Source organism: Polypterus senegalus, chromosome 3, assembly GCF_016835505.1.
Source record: "Polypterus senegalus isolate Bchr_013 chromosome 3, ASM1683550v1, whole genome shotgun sequence".
In the NCBI taxonomy this organism is placed as follows: domain Eukaryota; kingdom Metazoa; phylum Chordata; class Cladistia; order Polypteriformes; family Polypteridae; genus Polypterus; species Polypterus senegalus.
In genome coordinates, this window is record NC_053156.1 from 24,255,636 (window position 1) to 24,282,091 (window position 26,456).

General features: G+C 36.6%; 1 protein-coding gene across 2 annotated transcripts in view; it reads right to left on the bottom strand.

Annotated features, from left to right (window-relative positions):
* The window catches only part of LOC120524929 (calcium/calmodulin-dependent 3',5'-cyclic nucleotide phosphodiesterase 1B-like), a 93,611-nt gene that overhangs the window by 14,120 nt on the left and 53,035 nt on the right, over window positions 1–26,456 (bottom strand). For both annotated transcript variants that reach the window (XM_039746800.1, XM_039746801.1), the window contains exons 5-10: window positions 20,369–20,485; window positions 13,956–14,096; window positions 13,423–13,523; window positions 11,572–11,697; window positions 11,207–11,308; window positions 4,611–4,731 (exon numbers count right to left, since the gene is read on the bottom strand). In XM_039746800.1, coding sequence (XP_039602734.1) covers window positions 4,611–4,731; window positions 11,207–11,308; window positions 11,572–11,697; window positions 13,423–13,523; window positions 13,956–14,096; window positions 20,369–20,485 — 708 coding nt within the window. The remainder of the gene's footprint in view (window positions 1–4,610; window positions 4,732–11,206; window positions 11,309–11,571; window positions 11,698–13,422; window positions 13,524–13,955; window positions 14,097–20,368; window positions 20,486–26,456) is intronic.

A 26,456-nucleotide genomic window follows, 5' to 3' on the forward strand; every position in this document is an offset into this window, starting at 1 on the left:
TGTATTTCTGTCACAATTAAGATAAGAAGAATTCAGTTTTTGCTGAGTACATAACTAATGATGGTCTGCCTCCAACAGGGATGAGCTCACTTGTGTTTGCAGTATGCTGACAGAACACTGATTAAATTAAATAGATAAATCATCAGATGTTATTCTTTTGTGCTTCTAAATTTTATTCATTTGTTTATGCAGAAAAATGAAGTTAATTCATGTCCTCCTTGTAGGATTTATTAATCTGTGAGCTAATTGTCAACAAATAAGGTTTGCATATCAGTAGCTAGAAATCCACAAAGGGAGAAAATGAGTCACGTATCTTAAAATGGTTTTTTATTCCTAAGCTTTCGACAACCTACTAGGTGTCATCATCAGAGGAAAATGATTAGACATACAGGAATCAAAGGCAATATATAGCAAAAATTGTTGTAAGTAAGGGGGGTGGATTAATAAGGTGAGGAAGGTTTTGGTCATAAAGTTTTTTTATTATTTGAATGTTCTCTTTTTTAAGACTGTATATGCTGGGTTCAAGCTAAAATGTCTGTGAATGTGCATCTGTTAGAAGCCATGGGTGCTTCCTTTTAACGGCATTGTGACATTCCTGTATACATCTTGAAGTTTAAATGTTTGTCCCACGTATGCAGCTGGGAACGCAATGCATTAAATCATGTAAACTGCATTTTTTGTCACTGTCATAACATTGAATGTCCAGTCAGAGGCAAGTATCTTGATCACAGGAACTTTTATTGAATGCCGCACATACAAACATATACTGCTACCCCAACATAAGTATCTTCTTTTCCTTTTGTTGCTTAACCACACCCTTTTTATTTCCGATAATTCTACTGTCGTAAATATCATCATTATATGACATTACACTCCCATTTCAAAATAAACAGTAGGCATAATTTCTACTTTCAATGGCTAGCAAATAGAATTCCACTATAGTATACAGTATATATATATCCACCTTAAATAATGGACAAGTGTTTTTGTGGCTGCATATGTGTGTCCAGGAATAAAGAGAAAAATTTTTAAATGGGCAAAAAATGTAAAAGTATAGTCAAAAAATCAAAAACGATAATAAAATACCAAATAACGGTCTAAAATAAGAATTTTTGTCTTATCCCATTTTATTGACCGATGTTATATGCCAGCAGCATCAGAGTCATAGTGACTTTCTTGCACCCTCTTGGACCACTTGAATGACACTTATGCAGTAGCTGTAATGCTAATAAATGATAACTTCACATGGTGGGAAATGGATGAGATGAAAATAACAACAAATCAATGTTTAGTCTAGTGTTGCTAAATCAGGCCAATGAGGCAACGACTTCCACCACATTTTCCCAGCCATGCATTTTGACTATAAGAATTATTAGTTCAACATGTGAGGACAAAAGAAAGTGATGAAAATTGGTGACTAAAATTTATATTATATACAATATACTGTATATATATATATATATATATATATATATATATATATATATATATATATATATATATACTGCTCAAAAGAATTAAAGGAACACTTTTTAATCAGAGTATAGCATAAAGTCAATGAAACTTATGGGATAATCTGGTCAGTTAAGTAGCAGAGGGGGTTGTTAATCAGTTTCAGCTGCTGTGGTGTTAATGAAATTAACAACAGATGCACTAGAGGGGCAACAATGAGATGACCCCAAAACAGGAATGGTTTAACAGGTGTAGGCCACTGACATTTTCCCTCCTCATCTTTTCTGACTGTTTCTTCACTAGTTTTGCATTTGGCTACAGTCAGTGTCACTACTGGTAGCATGAGGCGATACCTGGACCCTACAGAGGTTGCACAGGTAGTCCAACTTCTCCAGGATGGCACATCAATATGTGTCATTGCCAGAAGGTTTTCTGTGTCTCCCTGCACAGTCTCAAGGGCATGGAGGAGATTCTAGGAGACAAGCAGTTACTCTAGGAGAGCTGGAGAGGGCCATAGAAGGTCCATAACCCATCAGCAGGACCAGTATCTGCTCCTTTGGGCAAGGAGGAACAGGATGAGCACTGCCAGAGCCCTACAAAATGACCTCCAGCAGGCCACTGGTGTGAATGTCTCTGACCAAACAACCAGAAAGACTTCATGAGGGTGACCCAAGGGCCCCATGTCCTCTAATGGGCCCTGAGCTCACTGCCCAGCAGCATGCAGCTCGATTGGCATTCGCCATAGAATACCAGAATTGGCAGATGCACCACTGGTGCCCTGTGCTTTTTACAGATGAGAGCAGGTTCACCCTGAGCACGTGACAGAAGTGAAAGGGTCTGGAGAAGCCATGGAGAACATTATGCTGCCTGTAACATCATTCAGCATGAGCAGTTTGGTGGTGGGTTAATGATTGTCTGGGGAGGCATATCCATGGAGGGTCACACAGACTGCTACAGGCTTGACAAAGGCACCTTGGCTGCCATTAGGTATCAGGATGAAATCCTTGGACCCATTGTCAGACCCTATGCTGGTACAGTGGCTCCTGGTGCACGACAATTCCTGGCCTCATGTGGTGAGAGTATGCAGGCAGTTCCTGGAGGATGAAGGAATTGATACCATTGACTGGCCACCACACTTTCCTGACCTAAATCCAATAGAACACCTCTGGGACATTATGTTTTGGTCCATCCAATGCCACCAGGTTGCACCTCAGACTGTCCAGGAGCTCAATGATGCCCTAGTGCAGATCTGGGAGGAGATCCCCCACAACACCATCTCTCATCTCATTAGAAGCATGCACCGATGTTGTCAGGCATGTATACAAGAACACAGGGGCCATACAAAGTGCTGCGTACAATTTGGAGTTGCTGCAATTCAATTTTGGCAAAATGGACTAGCCTGCCACATAACTTTTTCAGTCTGATTTTTGGGGCGTCTTTGAATTCAGGGCTCTGTAGGTTGATCATTTTCATTTCCATCAAATGATGTGGCATCCTTTCGTTCCTAACACATTAGCCAGTCTATATCAGTATAGATATCCAGGAGGATTTCTTTTTCCCATTGAGATCTGATGTGTTTTCAAAGTGTTCCTTTAATTTTTTTGAGCAGTTTATATATATATTATAATGGCAATGGTAACATATCTGCCCAGGGGGCGGCAGGGTGCACTAACTCTCTTTCTAAGTTGCTTGCAGACTTTTCCCAGGAAATAATATATAATATTATTATTAATTATTAAGATGAAAACTTGACCACTGTCTGAAAGTCAAAATAGTTAAGACTGTAACTGGCAGTCTGGTCTTTCTTTCAACAGTGAAATGATACACTCAATGACAAAAATAAACAATTTTATTGTATACAAATTGGATTAATAATTTCTGAAAACATATCACTCATTCCTCTCTCAATCTCTCTCTCTCTCATACACACGCGCACACACACACACAATGTGGTTACTTAAATATATACAGGATAGGATCTAAAATCCTTGAAACAGAACTGTCTTTCATAGCTTTTTCTGTGTGTTACCACTCTGTAATTTGAGAGTATTCATTCTGGTAATATGGTGCAGCCTTAGTTTGTGGAAGACAGCCACAACTACAGACATGAGCATAAAATGATGGTTGTCAATTTCAAACTGTGTTTCCCCAATGTGCTCCTTGAGAAAAAAACACATCATCTGAACCAATCTCAGCCCGAACAAACTGAATTATCAAAGATACACTGTCAGCTTGCCCTCATGTCGACTCTCAGATAACACGCTCAGCTACTTTGACCACCTTGACTGTACCCTCAGAAGGAATCATCAAACCTCCTTTGTTTTTTAATGTGAGCAAGTGGTAGCTTTGATCATATGATGCCGGTACAGCATTTGTTACCAAACTAGCATGACACACATCACAGGACAGCTTTCTCAAAATCCTATCGAAGGGCTACCTCCCACTGCTTCCTGAGGTGGATTTCTTTGGGAAACCTTCAAAGCTTGAGAAATATTAACAGCTAACAACAATCTACATAGTTTGTGACTAAATACGTTTAGCCAAAATGTTGTTTGGAGGCTCACTTGAGCACATAAATGCATAGCTTTGCTAGCTTAGCCTGGCATAGCTAAAGTTAAGATTATAAAATGGGATTTTCTAATGGCCAAATATAGCCAAAACAATTGTTCAGCCTTACCTATGAAATGTAATCCTCTGGGATCTGATTTGGAACGTACAGCGCTTTGTACGATCCCAAACAGCACATGTCTGAGGCACCTTTATCCATTATTCACTCCATAGTATTGCCACTCGCAATATGCCGGCGACGTTGACATACAATGCTGCTGGTCATGCAACGTCTAGTAATTCTTTGTCTATGCCGAGGACGACATCACTTCTGGCCCCGAGGACGACATTTCATCCGGTCCCAGCCCTTAGGACGACATCACTTCCTCAGGACTTCCTATAAAGCTTCACTCCCTTCCTCTGGAATTCAGTTCTGTTTTGGACTCAGTCTTGTAAAACTACTTTTGCTTACATTTCTCTAACTTTGCAGCTAGGAACATATTATACGGGTGGCTCCCCCAAACCTTTCCAAAGTCTGAAGTCTCGTGCTTTCACTATATATTATATAAACTCTATACCACTAACTCTGATTAAATGATTTGGTTAACTACCTGTTTGAAGAACTCCTCCATTAATGTCTTAGTCCAACGAGCATGCAATCGCCATGGTTTGCTAGGATGGCTGATATCTGCAGTATGTAATAGTAATGACATAGCACTGGGCTTTTCAATCCTGCAAATAAAGAAAAAAATTCTGTTTCATTGAGTTGTGGAGTTGAAAATTGAGTTCTAGTAACAATGCAAATGCTTGATGCAAAAGAGCTTCCATCTGTAAATCTGTATTCTTTCTGAAGAACATTTTTTTAAGGTACTAGCTGACAACAATCTTATTTATCCTCATCAATACTTTAAATTCTTCTATTAAGTCTCCTGTAAATCTTCAATGGCTGAGGATTACAATTAATTTTACTTTATTGTTCCTACAGTGTAGTCCAGCAATACATCTAGTAAGTGTCTTTTTTCTGGATTTTATCCTTTCATAATATAGAAACCAAACATGTATTAGAGAAGCAACCTCCTCATTAGATTAAACTTAACCACTCTTTACATGAGCTCAGCACAATGCACTATAATGAATGTAACAAGAATTTAAAGAAATGTTCCTCACAAAAACAACATAAGTTTGTGAATTGGCATCAGTGCACAATTTGCAGCTCTGATACACCAGCTTACTTACCTTGGGCTTAAGGTAAGTTGAGCATCAAAGTAAAAACAAAGTGAAAAAATACGTACTCAGTCACATTCTCAAATTTAAACATGGTCACATAATTTGGACATTATAATAATTTAATATTTCTCTGAAGCTGCTCTTTATTGGTGAAGTTTTGTACCTGCTGTCCTTATTTCTTCAAAGCAGCGAACAACTTTATCTTGAGACTTCATAACTTTCTTATGGGAACTCTTTAGAAATTGTATCAGATTTGAACCACAATTAGTTATAGAGCCTCCACAATCTGTAAGTAACAATAGGGCATCAATTGCCATTTTTACCAACCTTTTATTGGACTCTGTTGTCTATGAAAGCTTTTGAGTTAGCACAAGCATATTTGGGCCAGATTTTCAAATGTATGTTAAAATGAAGTTAAAATGTATGTGTTTATTTTAGTCTACTTTTAATTGCATTCTAGAATCACTGTTATTTTTCTATATGCCTCAGTGTAAAAAATATTTAATAAAAACAAGCTATTATTTTCCAGTTTCTGCATTTTTTGTGTCAATTCAAAAATTATATGATGGGTTTGTTCATTTTTGTGGGAAATGTAGCAAGCATTTGTGAGTGTGACATCAATTATTGTTCTTTTCCTTGCATTATATGATTTGTCTCTTTTTAATGTCTAGGGGCCTCATTTATAAAACTTTGCATGGGTTTCAGTGTCAAAATATGCACTTTCCAAAAAAAACAGGAAAATGCATATGGCAAAAAACAACTCAGAGTTATAAAACCTGGTGTACATTTCTATGCAACTAACCCTTTACAAATCACAATCACTTTGTAAATGTGTACTCATGGACACACCTTGATGCTAATCAATCTCATACATATGCAATCACAATGCTGGTAGAGAAGCCTTCATCCTGACGTGTTGAGGCCTCGCCACATTTAAGAGCATCTGGCTACATTCTGCAACTTAGCATGTAAGATCACGCATGGTATTATAGAGCCTCTCTTCTGTGTCCAGGAAAGGCGTACCAGTGTCTAAGCGGCTTCCGCTATTAGTTGGCACATGTAATGACACAATTGCTGATACAACAAGTAGTATAAGAACGGGGTGGGCAATGTCGGTCCTGGGGAGCCACAGTGGCTACAGGTTTTCATTCCAACCCAGCTACTTAATTAGAAACCAATCCTTGTCAATTTCAGACCTTATTTAATTTTATGGCTTGTTGCTCTGCAAGGTAAGGATATCGTAGGATATCATCCAAATGATCTGAAGCCTAAAAAGGATAATTTTCAGCCTGTCACATTTTCTATTTAGTGTTTTATTAAATCAAACAGTGTATGATGAACACACACAGATGTTAATGGAAACAAGCTAGATAGAGAACTGCTAGCTGTATTGTCATTTACATCTTATCTATACTAATAAAAGGCAAAGCCCTTACTGACTGACTCACTGACTCATCACTGATTCTTCAACTTCTGGCAGGCTCATTCCTTACAGCTTACTTACAATAGTTAGGCAGGTTTCATTTAGAAATTCTATGTGTAACAGTCATAACTGGAACCTTCTTTCGTACATATATACAGTCATAGCCTGCAGCTCGGTCGCCGTGTGAGGCAGAGTTGCGTCCCGCATCATCATGCCTCCCACGTAATTGAGTGCCTGCCCATATAAGGCCGGCCAATCCAATAGACATGCTGCCGCTAAATATTCACGGGTGAAGGACTGTGCTTATGCAACCGAGAAAACATAGTCATGGATGGACTAGTGTTTGGCACAAACTCAGTGAAAGTGCGAGAGAAACCTTTAAGTGCCGGGTCTTAGCTAACATTAAATAAAGCCGTGGACATCGCAAGATCGCACGAGATACCACAAGCACAGCTGAGAACCTTCGATGCATGTACTCCGAGCGGCTCACATAAACTGACTTTGTCAATGCAGTACACAGAGAACAAGGAACAGCCCCAAAGAGCACTGAACAAAAAACACATTACACAATTGAGAAGACAGCAAAGAATATGAAGCGAGTAACGCATACAAGCATATTCATAAGTGCAGCTACTGCGGAAACAAAGCACGGTGTAAACCGTAAGTTTAAATTAAGTCTATAGACACGCTGCTGATGGCATTTGTCATGTCTACGACGAATACGATATTCGCGAGATACAAGTTTAATGAGAAAATGCGGGGTATAAACGAGACTTTGGATCACTTTGTAAAAGAGTTAAAATTGCTGTAACAGAGTTAAACGTGCTGGTAAAGGACTGTGCTTATGCAAACAAATAGGAAAGCAAAGTGTAAAGCTTAACTTTAAATTAAGTTCATAGACATACTGCCGCTGGCATTTGTCATGCCTAAGGCGAATACGATATTTGCGAGATACAAGTTTACTGAGAGGACGCAGGGTGTAAACGAGACTTATGATCACTTTGTAACTGAATTAAAATTGCTGGTGAAGGACTTCATTCGCTTATGCAAACGAAGATGAGATGGTCAGAGATAGAATACTGTTTGGCACAAACTCAGCAAAAGTGCGAGAGAAACTTTTAAGTGCCTGGTCTGAGCTAACATTAAATAATTGCTGGTGAAGAACTGTGCTTATGCAAACGAATAGAAAGCAAATGTTACATTATTTTTAAAATGTTTCCTTTTCTATTTCATAACACACTTCTACTTTTTTAACACACTTCTTCTCCGCTGCGAAGCGTGGGTATTTTGCTAGTCTATACTAATAAAAGGCAAAGCCCTCACTGACTCACTGACTGATTTGACTGACTGACTCACTCACTCATCACTAATTCTCCAACTTCCCATTTAGGTAGAAGGATGAAATTTGGCAGGCTCATCCCTTACAGGTTACTTACAAAAGTTAAGGAGGTTTCATTTCGAAATTCTACGTGTAACGGTCATAATGGTCGACAACGTCCACCATGTTAAACTTTCTTATTTATGGCCCCATCTTCACGAAATTTGGTAGGCGGCTTCCCTGCGCTAACCGAAACCGATGTACGTACTTATTTCGGTGGTATGACGCCACTGTCGGCTGCCATATGGAACTTTCCAACGGTCTTTGTTACCTATCGGCCCATCTCCAAGAAATTTGGTACGCCGGTTCCCAACGCTAACTGAATCCTACTTACGTACATATATACGTCCATAGCCTGCAACTCGGTCGCTGTGTGAGGCGCCGTTGGGTCCTCCATCTCCACGCCTCCCACATTGTTGGCTGCCTGCCTATATAAGGCTGTCCGTCACTCCGGTCCCTTCATTCCCTTCCTTGCTTCGCCACGGTATTCACGTCTCCCTGCTGATAACTGCAGCCTTTTTATTTAATCCACGGCTTCTCCGCTGTTTTATTGTTTGTTTATTACGGTTATAATTATTGTATAGGTATTTTAGACTTGGTTTACATTGTTCAGGTACCCATTTCCTTTATCGTTCCAACCGTACCCCCATTAACATGTCTATCGAGGTGATCACCATCGATCAAAGAACTGTCACTTACCGAGTGGTTTCCAAGCCCGGAGATGGTGCCTGCCTTTTCCATTCTCTGTGTTACAAATTGCACGGCCATATCAGGCTCACTCTTGATATACGGAGGAACATTGTGTCTTATGTATTGAATGACTGGGACAGGTTCAAGGTGTGGACTGATGACGGTACAGGAGATAATTATACTACACAGGAGCACTATAAGAGTGAAATGCTTAAGCCCTTCACCTATTGTTCTGCATGTGAGTTGATGGCTGCCACTGAATTGTTCGGTTGTCGCTTTCAAGTGTACCAAAATGGCCAAATATTTTACACCTTTGGACAACCGCCAATGCCTCTTAAACAACTTAGATTCACAGGTGACGATTTGAGTAATGGACACTTTGATGTTTATGAATGTTTAAACTCTCAAAAGCTGGAAGTTATCGATAAAACCGGTTGTATGCTTATAACGTTTGTGAGATGCCGAATGTCACTTCAACACAACAAGTCCTACAAATACTGTCATAATTGAAACAAACCATGAAACTCAAACCGATTATGACAGCAGCAATCCAAGCTGTGAGATTTGAGGCAAGATTGCTTTTCACATGGCCAACTGTACGTTGCATGCTCAAGAGTAAGCTCAGCGCACAGCTTGGTCATATTACAACCGGAGGGCCAAACTGACAACTTGGCATACAAAGAGATCCTTAACAAATAATTACTGGTACATTTTCCCTCAGTTTAAAAAGGTTTACTTTTCTTCTTAAATAAAATATTAAGGCAGTACTTTGCCACTTCGAAGCGTGGATATTTTGCTAGTTGTTAATAAGGAGCAATTAAAACAGTGAATGCAGCTGTTTAGGACGGAAATAAACAATTAAGGGTGGGGAACCTTAACAAGTAAGACCACTAAAATGTCACTTAAGCAATAACTGCTTCATCAGTAAGAATTGACTTCTCATTAAGAAACTGGGTTGGAACAAAAACCTGCAGCCACTGTGGCTCTCCAGGACCAACATTACCCACCCGGTATAGAACATAATATAGTGCTCTTCCAAAGCTAGATTGCCTCAAAATAAATAAATGATGGGTTGACCCAAGCCACGAAGACGTGATGTTTTTCAGTAATATCTTGGCATCACATATGGCTTGTGTGTTAATATAATGTATCTGTTTACGATTAAAAAAAAGCAGGTTCCTTATCTCTCTAGATGCCCTTATTGAAATTTTGAGTGTAGCAAAGTTCTACATAAATGAAGGAGAACAGGACACTGCTGCACATTGCACTTTTACATTGGGAAAAATATGTTTTTATGTATGTGTACTAACGCTATATGAAAACTAGATATAGCACCTCATCAGTCAGCTAATTGCTTTCAATAAAGCGGGAATGACGAAGTAACCTTGGCTGAAATACTATAGACCTGTTGTCCAGTTCTTTAAAAAGTGACAGCAGTTAGATGATATAAACTAATGAAAAACCAACTAAAACCAAACTAACCCAAAAAAAAGTTCTTCATTGAAAATGTGCAACAAAGGCCATTTAAAAAAATAAAGCAAATTTTGAATTCTGCTTATACGGTAATGTACTAGTACACATTTCTAAATGCAAAATAAGAGAATAAAAACACTAAGTTCACAATTAGATAATTCAGAAGTAAGTGGCAGAGCAGGCTCTTTTATCTTAGAATGTGTGAATTGACATCCTTCACATATTCCACAATTCTGTGATGGCCAGTGAGATTTTCTATGCTGTGGTGTGCTGGGCTATTAATAACACTTCAAGAGTGGCCTGCCGATTCAACAAGCTAATTAAAAAGGAAGGCTCAATTTTGGGGAACACTCAGGACCCCCTGGAGATAGCAGCAAAGGAGGGAATGAAAACAAAACTGAGAACAATTATGAACAATGCTGCACATCCTGTCTCTGACAGACTAATACTGAGAACTGCCAGGCAACAAATTACTCAGCAGAGGTGGGTCAAGAAACTATTTGGGCTCTTTTATACCAAAACAAATATGCCAGCATAATGCCTCACTGTGACTGTGACTGCCAAGTTAAAAGGTTTTTCGTTTTCTTTTTCTTTTTTTTACCAGTCATTCTAGTGTGTGCTCACCATGTTATGTGTGTGTATATGTATGTATTCATTTATTTAATTAGCTTCTGTAAAAAGACAAATTCCTTCCGAGGATGAAGTTCTATCTATTTGTTATTTGTGAAATTTGTTGGAATGAAAACCTGCAGCCGCATTGGTACACCAAGACTGACCTTGGGAATCCTTACTGTAGATAATAATAATGATAACAACAATAACATTTATTTAAGTGTTACCTATAATATTAACTTTATTATTTGTTAAGTAATTATTTTCGTTGTTCTGAGACGACAAATGAACAATAACACCATGTAGAATGATTGGATCACACATGATGTCTTAATTTTGCTTGTCATAAAAATAAATTCTTTAAATTTCTTTTTGCGGTTAATTGATATTTACAAAAAGTTCACCTCTCCAGCTGTTGGAGGCATGTCTTCATGGATTTCACCTGCATTAGATGAGAGGACATGTCTGTTGCCAACACCATTTCAATAACCAAGCCTCGCAACTCTCTGAAATTCAAACAAATGGTACGGTCAGATTTTCAAACCAGTAAATAGTACATACAGTTGCTTCAAATATAAAGAGGTTGTATTATGCATATAAAATATGGCATTACTAGGAAATCAGGAGTCCTCAGTAATCCATAACTGCTTTAATGAAAAATCTTTTCTAGCCTTCTCCTATGTACTGAACATATTTTAAATGTGACAAATACTCTATTGTGTTAACAAGAACTACAGAAGAAAAAACATAAAAAATAGAAATATCTTACATCCATTCCTCCCTGGAAAGGTTTATGAAGATGTTCATCTCATCATCTTGCATAAGTCGGTAAGCTGCACTGACATGGTGGCTCTCCTGAACAGATCGATCATTGTAGATCATGGCATGTTCAGACCTGCTAGGAAAAAACTTCGTCAGAATGAGTTTTCTTTATACATCTGTAAATTTACACATTTTTTATTTTAAATAATTCTCCTTATTTATTTCTTAACTCTTATGAAAGGAATACCGTATGATCTATAAAATGTGAGAGCAACAAATTAACATTTCATGTTTTTATAAACCTTTCAGATTTAGAAAACCTTACTTAAACCCCCACACTCAAAATATGATATATCATGTGCTCTGTAGTTCTACAATTACAATTACTGTTACTTATTTGTCTGAAATGTTTCTGTTTCTTTTATGTTGTGTAGTTTCAAGCTGACCACACATTACTTTTAACCAGGTTTATTGCCTCTGTTCATTTATTCCAATCCTTGCCTCTATACTTTTGTCTACTTAGATACCACTGATTTGTTTTGTTTAAAACTGTACAACTGTTATAATAGAAGGTCTGGAGAAAACTGTATTACACTTACAGTAAAAGGAAAATATTGTTAGAGCTGTTGTAAATCCTAATAGAGCACAAGAGCAATACATACGTTAAAATTATACTACAAAAAGATATCATTTTGTTACCTCTTCAGGCACAATATAATTTTGCATACATCAGTCTTCCTTTTATTTATTATTAAACTTGCTTAATCAAGTTCAGCAAACTCACACATTCAATACTGTGTTGCCAAGCACACATTTTTTGGGAAGTGCAAGGAAACCCAGGAGGAAAAAAAAAAAAATACTCTGCAGACAAAAGAAGACCATGCAAATTTCACACAGACAGTGCCAAGCCACATTATAATCCTAGGCTGTGAGGCAGCCATACTATTGACTGCCACCAGCTTTCCACCACAGGTCTTACTTCAACAGGTTATATGAGCTACATACTCTTTCTTTTGCTGCGTGTCATTCTGTAATAAACACTTTCCAACAGATTTAACAAGTACAGAGCTTTGGTTGTAGAACACCCATTGGGAGCTTTCTGAGCTTTTGGCCTTGAACTCCCAGAGGTTTTTTCTCCAGCATCCTGCCAAATGGAGCTTTATTTTCTTCCCCTCCCTGGCGATCTGACTATAGCAGTAGAGTCTAACGTTTACCATTATTAAGTATTAGAGATTTACAAATGTGTGTAGGTAAAAGAACATTATGCTATGTGTAATTACATTAAGGAAGTCTTCTTTTTTTACTTTTTATTTGCTTATTTAGAGTCTATTCACTTTAATTTTATTTTTGTAATTTTAATTATTTCTTTATGTCTTGCAAAGCATGTTGAGCTAATATTTTTGTATGAAAATGTACAATATATATATATAAATGCTGTTGTTGTTGTGGCCCCGTGGCCTTTGGAACACTCTGACTCACACAGCAAATAGGGGTGATGTGAAGTCAGTATGCCAAAATAGGTATACTGCTTAGGATCTCAAAAAGGCACGAAAAAAAGTATGAAGAGACAAGAGATTTATCTTTTCCGTAGTATATGATACTAAAGATTGACATTATTTAAAGTTATATTTCTCTATTTAAATTGTGATATATTCTCAGGTGTTGATTGCTAATTATATTCCTCCAAGTCTGTTTATGGTTTTACAGTTTTTCTGAGAAAATACTAATTATCTAAGTTTTAGTTTTGAACTTACAATTTTATCCATTTTTGTATTAGTACTTCTAAAATACTAATACAAACCACTTTGTGACAGTGTACAAAACAAAAAAAAAATCAAATGAAGAACGATTAATGTACCTTGTTTGAATATGGAAGTTGTTTGTTGTACCGGTGTGCTCAAAGTCATGAATTGCTGCTGCAAACAACACCGCCAAGATCTCTAGCTCTTTTAGCCAATGCTGTAAAAAAATAAAAAAATAAAAAAAAGTGACTCTGATTATTTTAAAATGATTAATCGCATTTAACTTAACATTCATAAACATCCCCCCAACAATCTTTTCAATTACAGGATAGCAGGAGCAATAGTCTCTACTGTACTGGCAGCACTGGCCTGAAGGTCATACATAACCAAAGACTTGCTTCAGATTCCAGCTTTTCATATAGCTCACTGGGAATGATTAAGATTTTTGCCATTTCACTCTTCTTTGTATTTGTATAAACTTTTTAAGACCCTAATCCTATGTGTCCTTAATTTATTGTGCTCTTTTTCCATCTATTGTTCTTGATAACTGCAATTCTACATATACCAAACATTGTCAACTGAATCTCAATTTTGCACTATCTTGCCAAGTTATACCTGAATAAGGATAAAACAAAAGGTAAGATCTTACCACTAAACCTGTGGCCAAAAGGCTACAATGTACTGTTTGAGTGACATCTGCAGCATGCATCTGGTTGTGATAGGGATTCTGATGTTTGTTGTATCCAGTTTCCAAAGCATCAAGGAAGGATATTAAAAATGCAATAGGTATCTGCAATAGTAAAAAGGAATTGATTATTATACCTAGAAATTTTTTTTTTCTAAATTATCACCTTATGTACTTTTCAGAAATGTTTTTTTTTTCCATTGTTCCGTATTATTAAAGAGAACATTCTTTGTTTTAACAGAATTTTTGACTTATGCATAATAGAATAAGTGGGTTGCTGAAAGGCTGAAATTAAGGTCAATACAGAAATACCTCATTTTCTATACGTTGAATACTTTGTAAGTTAAGGGCATTAGGAGAAGAGAATGGTTATGCAAGGGTGCAAATGACTGCAGCATCTCCAAACTACCACATTCCTGATTAATTGATGTTAATTGTTAGTATAAGTTGTTCAGATCAAGACAAATAAAGAAAAAGCTGAAAGGGATTTTCATTCCATAGCTAATAATTTCAGTACAGTTTATTTCCTATCTGCTTTCTTCCAAAGTCTCAGAATATTCTAGATTTTTAAACAGGTGCTAAATGTGAAACCCAGATGCATAACTGCTGTAGTTTGTAGTCAAATGTTAATTAATTCTGTACAATGTCTGTTACGTAATAATAAACAAAATAATAGTCCTTGGTGTTATGAACCTTTGAAGTGTCAGAAATTGATTTTTCCCCATTTATAGAATTTTTTTTTTTTTATAAAATAAATTTATTTGTGCTGCTTGTAATTTCTTGTTGTTCTGACGAGGATGTCATCCCAGAATCATCTGGCATAGTTTGGGATTGTTGCTAGTGTTGTTTATAATTGTTTATAATTGTGTGAACATAACTCAAAATTAGTTAAATGACCTTTTGCAAAATCTTAGATTTTAGTTTTGCATCCATCATTTTGATAAAAGGTTTAAGGTTTAGTTTTTATACACTTAATTGTTTAAAGTCTGTGTTTTCACCTGTTCCTTATGAAAATGTCCATTTCCTGGTCTGAATTCTCTTTACTTTGCCTTTTGTGAGTACTTTAACATCTGAGTGTTCACAACACTCAATATAGATGGATATGCCTAAATGTCCATATCCCAAAACAGGCACTGTCTATGTGGACTTTCAAAGTGCAAGTTTTCATGCGCTCAAATAGTTTTCTTCCCACAGCCTAAACACATTTTTTTTAATGACCCTAAATTGGCCTATTTTGAGTATGTGTAGACTATCACACCATCTAGACTTGCATCTTGTGTGGCACCTTTTACTGTACTATTAGCTCCAGCCTACTTCATACCTGTACAGGACAAAATGGGTAGCTATAATGAAAGCAGAACCAAATATAAAAAGAGTAACAACATGTTCTTCCTTTCAAAGAGTACTCTTAATATGCAGAATGCTATAACATGTACTGTTAAATCAAAAATACAAATGGCATCATATTTAAATATATTTCTCCACTTACAGTAAGAAAACAATCAGCTACCTTTTCTGTGATTTTACTAGAGTCTATGCCAGCAGCCACAAATTCAAAATACACATCCCTATGTCTGTTCCAAAGTGTTAGAGGGTATTAGTGACATCTCTTCAATGTTAAAAGCCCCCACTGCCACAGAACCTAGATCAGTTCACTATTTATTCATGCTTAATTTTTGCAGTCCCACATAAAGAGCACAGCAGTCACTACAATCATAAAGTTGTGTCCTCAAGGGCAATCATTCTCAAGATGGTGACACAATATTACAGTCAGAAAGAAACTGCTGCACTAGAGCAACAGATCAGGGCTGACTTGATTTCAGGAAGCTATTCACCACTAAGTACAAAGGTTCAAAATACTAAAGGATTGAATTAATCAAAGTAAGAGGGAATTTTCCTGTTGATGTGAAGGCTTCGTTTTTGCTTTTTGTATGGTGTATGCAGCAACCTTTATGACGGTTTTTGCACCATGGTGGAGGAACATGCTTGCCAGTGTCAGAGAACTAACTAAATAAATAAATAAATAACAAAGATATGTACAAAGTGATTATAAAAAGGAAGAAATTTTTGCTTACAATTCACCCTTTTGTAGTACTAAAGTTTGGTACCGTGCAGGCCATTATGAATGTAGTGAAAAGTCAACAAAAATGACACTTTTTATTGGCTAACTAAAAAGATTACAATATGCAAGCTTTCGAGGAAACTCAGGCCCCTTCTTCAGGCGAGATATAATCACATACAATTACATTTTTTTCAATAATTGAACTACTATTGTACTTTATTAAAATAAAAACACATACAGTATCATCTTGCCTTATATCCCTGTCACACCATTATATAGCCATGACCACAATCTCTCATTTTATCAACTGTCAAATGGTTGGTGCCTGGTATCAGACCAAGAGCTTCATATTGGCTGTGTTCTTGCAAATGTCCTTGCACCATCCTGACCAGCTTATGATTTCCATTTTAAACAGTATCACACTGTGAACATTTAACAAAGACAGCTGAAGCAAAATCCTAGGAAGAGGCAGCTTGTGTAGTCGCTCCTGCAACCTCACTAGCTCTGCAGCCTTGCCTCTGCCTTCTGTCCCTGTGCTGCCTCTGTCTCCTACCTGTGGGGATAGTAATCCACGGGAAGCCCTGACGCTTGGCTATGTCCACCAGGATGTCATGGAAGCAGAGAAACTCAGCTATAACAGACCGCTCACTGCATAGTCCTATTTTTAGGAGATTGTGCAGGCTGTAGACATTATTTGCCCAACAGAATGTCATTATGACGAGCAGCAACACATACAAAAAAGGACAAACAAAGCACCGAAAGGAAGAGCACTGAGCTACTGCATCCATACATGTCACCATACATTTCATTTTATCATACAGTATTTACGTATTTTATTGTTTTAATGTTTTAAATTATTTTTTAGGGTTTTAATTGTGTTATTTTTACCTTATATTATGTATATTTGCTGGTTAAGTTTATCAAAATGGGTATTGCTTAGGGTCTGGAATAGATTAATTCACTTTCCTTTATTTCTAATAGTGAAAACAAATTTGGACTTCGAACAATTAATAGTTCAAATGGCCTCCGGAAACGAACTAAGTTTAAGTACGAGGCACCAGTGTGTTCCTGGTCACCTTTGTCAAAAGCATTTTTTGATGCCAAAGATGTTAAAAATTCAGAAAGCTTGATGGCAATCAATCAATCAATCAAGGATCCAGTACTATTTTCCTTCATTTATCAAAACCTGTCTTGTGAAATTATTAATAGGTGAGCTTCTTAAATTCTTTTCACTATAGCCTTCACCAAAATACATCACTATTCAGCTAAAAAAGTGGTCTGAAGGAAGTGAATTTTAACGAGTTTTTACATTTTCTCCCAAAAAAATTGTGATTTACATCTGACTGTCAATAACATGTACTAAGGTTTAAGGATTTGGTTTTACTAGTTTTTGGATGTTATATTGTGCAGTAATTCTGGTTTTTGTACCATTTTGCAATATTTTGGATGGCACCATATTGTTTAGTAACAACAATAATTTTTATTTACAACACTACTATTTGAATATGGTTGTGTTCATTACCATACATCTATAGCTTTGAATTTTCTATAAAAACAACAAAAAGCAATAGGTAGTGATATTTCTACAGATTGGCTAATGATCCTTTTTACCTTGTTTTGACCAATGCTGCATATTGCCTTGCTTTTATTTTTTTGAAAAACCTTTACTTAACTAATCTAATTTGTTCAGTCCATTTGACTTAATTTTTCCTTCATGTCATACACTTATGTAATGTTTTAGGTAGAAGGTTTTCACCTTTAACTTACTTGAACATATCTAACATTAACTGCCTTGATTTATTAAATTTTCTTTACAGTATTCTTTAAATATTGTATTTATTTCTTTATGTTTAGTGACTTAATTTTATTTTTAATATTGCTTTCTCCAACTACATTCAGATTTTCCTCCTTATGTCATTGGTGGGCCGGAATCTTATTAGCCTTTTCCCCATGTTCATAATTAGAGTGTTGTGACTCAGGTATTAGCTGCTCTGTTTCTCTTGTGGTTTTTATGCCTAGGCTGGAAAATAGGCACTCCCAAAAGACAAAGTTTAAAGATTAGGTTAAATAATTTTTACCAGGAGATGAACTTAGCGGAAGGGTCAGGCAAAAGGGTATTCAAATAACATGCATTGGATCTAAAGCCAGAAAAATATCTAAAACCAGAAATTCTAAATACAAATCATTGTCAAAAACTAAAACATACATTTCAATAACCAGACTAGAAAATCCAAATCTCTATTTAAAAAAATCCTTAGAGAAACATTGTAGATTCACTCATTATCTAAAAGCTTGGATACATGGAGGAACATGCTACAGTCTTCAACAGGAAATGGCCTGATGGCTTTCAGTCACATGGTAGCAATGGCCAGTATTACAAGTACTCAATATGGCTGTAGTCATAAAAATAAACAAAAATGCAGATACCTCTATAAACAAAATTGAAATATTGTAATCAAAAGTAATTGAAAATAAATTATTAATAATAAATCTGGCACATATGTAAAAAAGTGAGAGCAATTCCACATGTTCCAAGAACAGATGACAGCTAGAGATAAAAGAAAAATAACAAAGCCTAAAAACCGGAATGATGAGGATTGGAACAACTAGGGCCCTGAATCACTAAAACTGATTTTTAATGTGCAAATACCCAGTCTAGACCAATTAGGAAATACAATAGGTGTGTCACCTATATTTAATTCTGGTGAGAGGTGTATGGAGATGCCATCTCAGAAGCAGTCCCAATAATTTCTCAACACGATTCCACATCTGAGGGGCATAAAAAATAAGTGGCCTTATTTTGGGGGGCAAAGACTTTAATCTAAAAGACTTTAAAAGTCAGAGATTGGACTATGGATTCATTTTTGGCTAGGAAGGGAGATTTGAAGATGAGTAGATCCAATGTGAAATCAAATGAAGGGTAACCCATGTCTAACCTGTTGCAGAGTCAGGTGGAATTTTTTTTTAACAGAGGATCTTGAATTCCATAAAAAAAGAAAAAAAAATCATAGATTGCATTTCAGACCAGGAACTGGATGGAGCATGGAACTACAAAAATTAATGCAATAATAGATGCACAGTAAGACAAATATATTGTTTTAATTATTGAAAGTGTAAAATGAAATGACAGGAAAGTAAGGATCATGAGGGGATAGAGTTTTCAATACCTTGTAAAATATGGTGGTAGTTAGATGCTGGAAGGTCATATAGAGACACAGAGATCTCCACACCCAGATATCTGCCCCCTGCCCAAAACAAAGAGGGACAGCTGCATTTGTTTAAATGATGTTGTGCATGATTACTGGTTAATGGTTTTTCTTACTTGATGGGTTTGGTCTAATTTAATATGAATTAATTTACTATTTAACACATGTTTTTGTGTAATTAATGTAGAGCACTGTTATGTAAAAAGTGTCTAATCAACACATGCATGCATAAGTACTCAAATCTGCTTAATCCAAGTAAGGATGAAGGAGGACTGAGGCCTATCTGTGTAGTATATGGAAGAAGACAGGAGCCAGACCTAACTGAGCTATCAGTTCATTCGATCGCCCTTTCACACACGTAGCCAAACTAACAAAGAGACAATCTGAAATTGACCATCAACCATGAGGAAGGATCATTTTGGAGGAACTTTAGAAAATGCACAATGATATGGGGAGAACTTGTCATCTTCATGTGTAACTATCTGGGCACTGGCTGCCTGAAGCAGCACCACTAAGTATGGTGACGTCATGCTGCCTAGCTTAATTCACACCTTTTACTTTTAGTCTTCCAAAGCCAGTAGTCAATAAAAACGGAATAGTAAATAATTAGAAAATCAATAGGTAAATCAGTTCAACACCATGTGAATCAATGAGTCTGAAAATGTAAATCTTCTCATATCTACTCTACATTTTGTTGATTTTCTCATACAAAAATCAGATCACACTGGTTGAAAGTTTTTATGTGGCAGAACAAAACTAGGATCAAGCAATTACATTTTTACCGCCAGTGGAGTTTGTATTTCTAATTAGGTAACTCAATGGAATGAAAACCTGTAGCCACTTGAGCACTCTAGGACTTGGGTTGCCTATCTCTGGAAGATTTTGTTGTTCAGCCCACTTTTACAATGAGCAAAGAAATGCAAAAATGTACACTGCTAATACTTTTATATTTTTTCAGACTAAAATTCTTTTGTTTATTTTATTTTGCATAAGCCAGTATTGAAAAATGTATTTGTAGCTCTGTTCCCCAACAATATGGAGTAATGATATTTACGGAGGATCTAAAAGCATGAATAACTATAGACAGTGGACAGTGCATTTTTCCTCACCTTAAATCGACTATTCAGTCCATGTCTTGTCAAAAGTTCAATGACTATGGTCTTCAGGGCGTGGTCCCCACTTGCTGTATTTAATGCAAAAATGTCGAAGTTCCATCTGTCAATGTTCTAAAATTAATCAATTTTAATCAGTGTTGGTTTGAAAAACAGACATAATTTCAGCAGATCACTGCACTAATCAATGATTACAGAAAATACAGTACATGGCAAATACTCTATCACTTGGTTTGTAACAATTTTTAATACAAATTTATTTTACATACTCCAATCTAAGAAAATCTCAATTACATACATATAATTCTAACAGACCATTTAAGTCAAACATGTCAGAGAATATTCATCGTTCATTTACAATAGTCTTGATGAAAATGTATGTATTTTTCATTAACTTAAATGACACTAGTTTTTCATAACCATAGAAAGGAAAGCAAGGATTAAAAAGACAAATAAAATAAAACAATGTTCTTCTTTGGGTTGCAGCAGTAGTGGTAGTAGTTGTAGTAGCAGCAGAAGTAGTAGTATTGTCATGTCTATATCAGTTAGATGATATTCATATTTCTCCATATTTTCCTCTAAAAGCTCTCAAGGATCTAAATGTGTTCTCTAATTATTCTTCTTGTATTTTAAGTATACTGTTACTTGTTAAAATTAGTATTTTAAAAGATAAAGCATTTTCATTTGTAGCTTTGAGAGAGTCAGATGATAAAGGCAATAAAATAACACAGTGACACCTCCCAACACAAACGAGCAATACTGTTACACAGTTGATTCCTAAAACAGGACACTGTTATTTCACACTAATTCACACATTAGATAGATAGATAGATAGATAGATAGATAGATAGATAGATAGATAGATAGATAGATAGATAGATAGATAGATAGATAGATAGTCCTGAAAGATGGTCCTGTTCAAAAGTCTTCATTAATATTGTGTTCTGCACTCTTTAGTATCAATGACAGTGTTTTATGATAACTGTGAATGAGGTCCTTTATTTTTTCAGCTGCGAAAGTTGCTCAGTCTTCTTGGAAAAAAAAAAACAAACTCTAGGTTCTGTAAATTATTGGCTTTTCTTTCATGAACTGCATGCTGCATAGATATGATGGTATCATCTAAGTGTGTGTCTTATATGTAAACTGTAATGGAGTTCTTGGCTATTTTCACAGGGATTCTCAGGTGGTGGAGTACAAGTGTTTTCAGTGTTTTAATGAAGTTAGATTAAGGCTAGAGGCCTATTGTCAAACAATACATTAGCTTTGTTTGGCACAGATGTCAAGGCTGGGACTCAGACTGAATGTGTATTGTCCTAATATTCTTTGGTGTATGAAATGCTACAATTATCATGCTTTCAGATTTAAGAAGCTTTTGATATTATTATTCAAAGCATCTTACTACACAGATGTGAGAATTTAGTTTGACTGGCAGCCACTGTTCCATGTTGCTTTGCTTCATACTTACCAAACTGTTTTCAGTATTTGCAGAAGCAACATAATAGTCCCTCATGTCATCTACAGCTAGGTATCTGACACCTCAATAAGATCAAATTTTACCTTTAATTTGAATAATGGTATCATTGAACTGGGCTTATCAAAACAAATTGAATGATGCTTTATTAATTAATAGATTGCTTTAGTAGGGCAAAACAGCTGAGAAACTCTCAATATTATTTCACTATTAATTGATACTTATTTAAACAGGAAATAATTTTTTTAAAGCATATAAATACAAATTTTAAACCCTCTTACAAAAAAAAAAAATTAGATCTTTACTTTGGATTATCTGATCTTACATCTAAAGTATAGTCCTAAAATTTAAACACTTAAGAAGTTTTTTTCTGGTTTATGATCAGTCTATACATTCATAACACAGAAGCAAGGATCATAATTAGAACCAGAAAGTTCAACTGCATAAGTCCAGTCCTTGCATTACTACTCTGGCTTTTAGTAAAGTTTAGAGAAGATTATAAACGAAATCTTTTGATATTGTCAAGGGTCTGATAATTCTGTTGAGTCTACCAGTGTGTTGCTCACTTTAGGACATTGGCCCCCTAGTTCAAAATTTATTGCTATATCTGACTCCCTCTTTCCACTTGCCAGTTGCTTCTGATAAAAACTCCACCCTTTCTCTAGCCTCAAGCAAAACCCTCTGTCCTCCCTCCATGCTATATGTGACAAAAAACACAAGAAAGACAAACTGGATTCAGGACGGCTGTCCTGTCAACTTCATAATGTAGAAAGGTATCCTAATACACTTTTTTAGCACTAACTAGTCATTTCAGTGGAAAGAGGGGACAGTACATTTTGTATGAGGTCCAATCCCTCAAATGTTTTTGTGAGGCATTAGAATTCATTACCTGTATGCTCTCTATTGGAAACTAGTGCTTAAGCATCTTTACACATGATGTTCATCCATTTTACTTACTGAATGACTCCTGAACCATGAGAAGCCTGCCAAGCTTTCATTTTGGACTCTTGTCCTATGAGTTTTCAATATTGTGTAAAATTTGCTATATTCGTACAGGAACTTGTCTAAAAAAATAACAAAAAACTATCATCAGTTTAATTAAAAGCAATCCTTTGCTTATCCATTTGAGGGCAGCATATCGCTATTTTAGCATTCTTGATCTTCTGCTGATTTCATTGGAGACAGGCTGAAGACTGATTCATAATGTGATAATTTGAGTTTGAGTTTATCAGGCCACTGTGGGCATGCAATTGTATTAACACATTTGCATGACAAGGGGATGTGTCCCCCAGGATTGATTTGACTCTGCTAATCAACAGCTGAAATAAGAGAGTCATTAGGAGTCTAGTGAAGGATCAAGACAAGGGGAATCTTGTGGCTGAAGTTTAAATTAGAAATTGTAGCATGGCTATTATGAGGATATGACTGGAGCTCTGCCTAAATAGCCATTTGGCTTTAATAGGTATTTTTTGTTTGTGTGTTGACATTTACATTTTTAGACAAGAGTCTCCCTTTCATAAGGGATTATGCCAGGGTCAAAAGGTAGAACTATGCCAAAAGAACAACCCTGTATTAACTGATTTTGCTGTCCATAGAAGTGACATTAATAATCTTCTATTAGATAATTCTCTCCGATTTTGCCCTCCCTAAAACTATAAAAGTAGATAATCTCCCAAGTTCTTTTAATTGCAATGTTTTGTTATTTTTTATTACTTGTTATTTTAATATTTTATTATGAGCAATGTATTCAGAGACACAGTTTATCTAGGTGCTTTTCCTTGCAGGCAATGTACCGTATATACTCACGTATAAGTTGGTCTTGAAACCCGAAAAATCGAACATAAAATAAGACCCCGACTTATACGCCCATTCAAAAATGGAAAATTATTATTATTTTTTTTCATCTTCTTGCCTCATCCAATCTTGCGTTCGGTTTCTCAGACGCATTGAATTTTGTTGCAGCAGTGCAGTTACCAATTTCTTTTGCTACTTCAACAACGTTTAATTTAAAACCAGCTTGATATTTTCTTCTTATCGAACACTTCATTGTAGATAAGGGATACTGTTACAACAGAGGTATATGAGGGTGTGAGATACAAAAAATACAAATCAATGCAAACATTGCTTTGGAATAGTTCGGGTATTACCATGTGGTCGCGTAGGCACAATACATAGAAAAAAAAAGGCAGTGTGCTCCGTGGTTACTCTCTCAGGTGGGCGTTAGCATATCACAATCTCTTGGACAAATAACATGAGTTTTCCGGATTCAACTTATACGACCGACATTATAAGATACCAGAAATTATATAGTAAAATCAAGTCCTGACTTATTTGCGGGAGAACTTATCCACGAGTATATATGGTAATTAAATGTTAATATTCACATTGCGCCTTGTTTTGGCTTGGGTTCTTGGCCATGGCTCCCTCTATATCCATTTTTGATCTATATTCTGTTTGTTTTTGTTCAAAAAAAAAAGGAGCCACTAAGTCTACTTTGATTATTCACTTATTACAATGTAAAAGGGGTTTCTCAATTTAATGTATAAAACACATTTCTTGTGACTTTGTTCTCTCTGATCCTAGTCAAAAGTGAGCTGATTTTGCAGCACTGGAAAATAAAACTATTGAGCTGTATATGAAGGGCCCAATGAAAGTTGAATTCAGAAAAGGTTTTGGTTACTTCTGGAATATGATCTATGAAACAAACTATATAACAACTAACTGATCAATACAAACCTAGACTACCTAACAAGAACTGCCTCAACAGACTGCGAATGAAAACAAAACAAATATCAGGCAGATACACAATGCCTTCAAAGGCACATCTAGTTCAGTTTTAAATGGTTTTGGTTGCTACATGAGTGTGTTATATTGCACTACAGTGAATGAGGTGGGAGTAGACTCACACCTGGTGGCATCGATCGTGGACTATCCTACAGACAGACCTCAGTATGTGCGTCTTGGGAACTGCAGGTCTGACATTGTGGTCAGCAACACAGGAGCGCCGCAGGGGACTGTACTTTCTCCGGTCCTGTTCAGCCAACATACATCAGACTTCCAATATGACTTGGAGTCCTGCCACGTGCAAATGTTCGCTGATGACACGGCTATCATGGGCTGCATCACGAGTGGGCAGGAGGAGGAGTACAGAAAGCTAATCAAAGACTTTGTTAAATGGTGTGACTCAAACCACTTACACCTCAACACCAGCAAGACCAAGGAACTTGTGGTGGATTTTAGGAGACCCAAGCCCCTCATGGACCCCGTGATCATCAGAGGTGACTGTGTGCAGAGGGTACAAATACCTGGGAGTACAGCTGGATGACAAATTGGACTGGTCTGCTAATACTGATGCTCTGTGTAAGAAAGGTCAGAGCCGACTATACTTCCTTAGAAGGTTGGTGCCCTTCAACATTTGCAATAAGATGCTGCAGATGTTCTACCAGATGGTTGTGGCGAGTGCCCTCTTCTACGCGGTGGTGTGCTGGGGAGGCAGCATAAAGAAGAAGGACATCTCACGCCTGGACAACTCACGTCTGGACAGGCTTGTTAGGAAGGCAGGCTCTATTGTAGGAAAAAAGCTGGATAGTTTAACATCTGTAGCAGAGTGACGGGCACTAAGCAAACTCCTGTCAATCATGAAGAATCCACTGCATCCACTGAAGAGGATCATCTCCAGACAGAGGAGTAGCTTCAGTGACAGACTTTTGTCACCGTCCTGCTCCACTGACAGACTGAGAAGATCGTTCCTCCCCCACACTATGCGACTCTTCAATTCCACCCGGGGGAGTAAATGCTAACATTATTCAAAGTTATTTTCTGTGTTTACATGCATTTTTATTACTCTTTAATTTAATATTGTTTTTTGTATCAGTATACTGCTGCTGGATTATGTGAATTTCCCCTTGGGATTAATAAAGTATCTATCTATCTATCTATCTACAAGAAAGAAATCAGTGATAATCTAGCACTAGACCAGAAACAAAGAAGGATTCAGATGTGGCTTCTGGCATTAACAATGTTCAGTTTTATTGATGTCAACTTTTGATAATAGTTTTGTTTTTTGTGGAAGATATGCTCATATTCCTGTTCTCCCAAGAGATGGAATCCGCAGACCAAATATATAGAATATGGGACCAGGAGATGACAAAATCAAAAGACAAAGATTTACCTCAAAACTAAATATATGATCCTAACTCTAAATCAGAAAACTAAACATGATCCTGACAAAGGGATATCAAACCATGACAAGCTGTCTGAAGCTGCTATTTCCCAATGCTCACAGGAAAAGTTCTTTAGAAAACTCCAAATTCCAGGGAAAATGTACACATTGGAGAAGGCAGTACCAGGAGCATTGATTGGTGCTGAGTCCATCTTTGTGGCTGAATTTGATACTGATTGTTAAGTTCCCAAATGACAAGTTTGCAAGTTAGTTGACTGAAAATGCTAAAGCACTGGATATTTTAGTGTGTTTTGACTAACATATTTCATTAACGTTGCTTGAAAGAAGGGGACATTACCTTGGGAGTGGCAGACTAGGGTGGTAAATCACACTTTTTAACAGGGTGGCAAAAATGTGTGTTTCTGTTACAGCAGGATCACAGACTTCAGCCT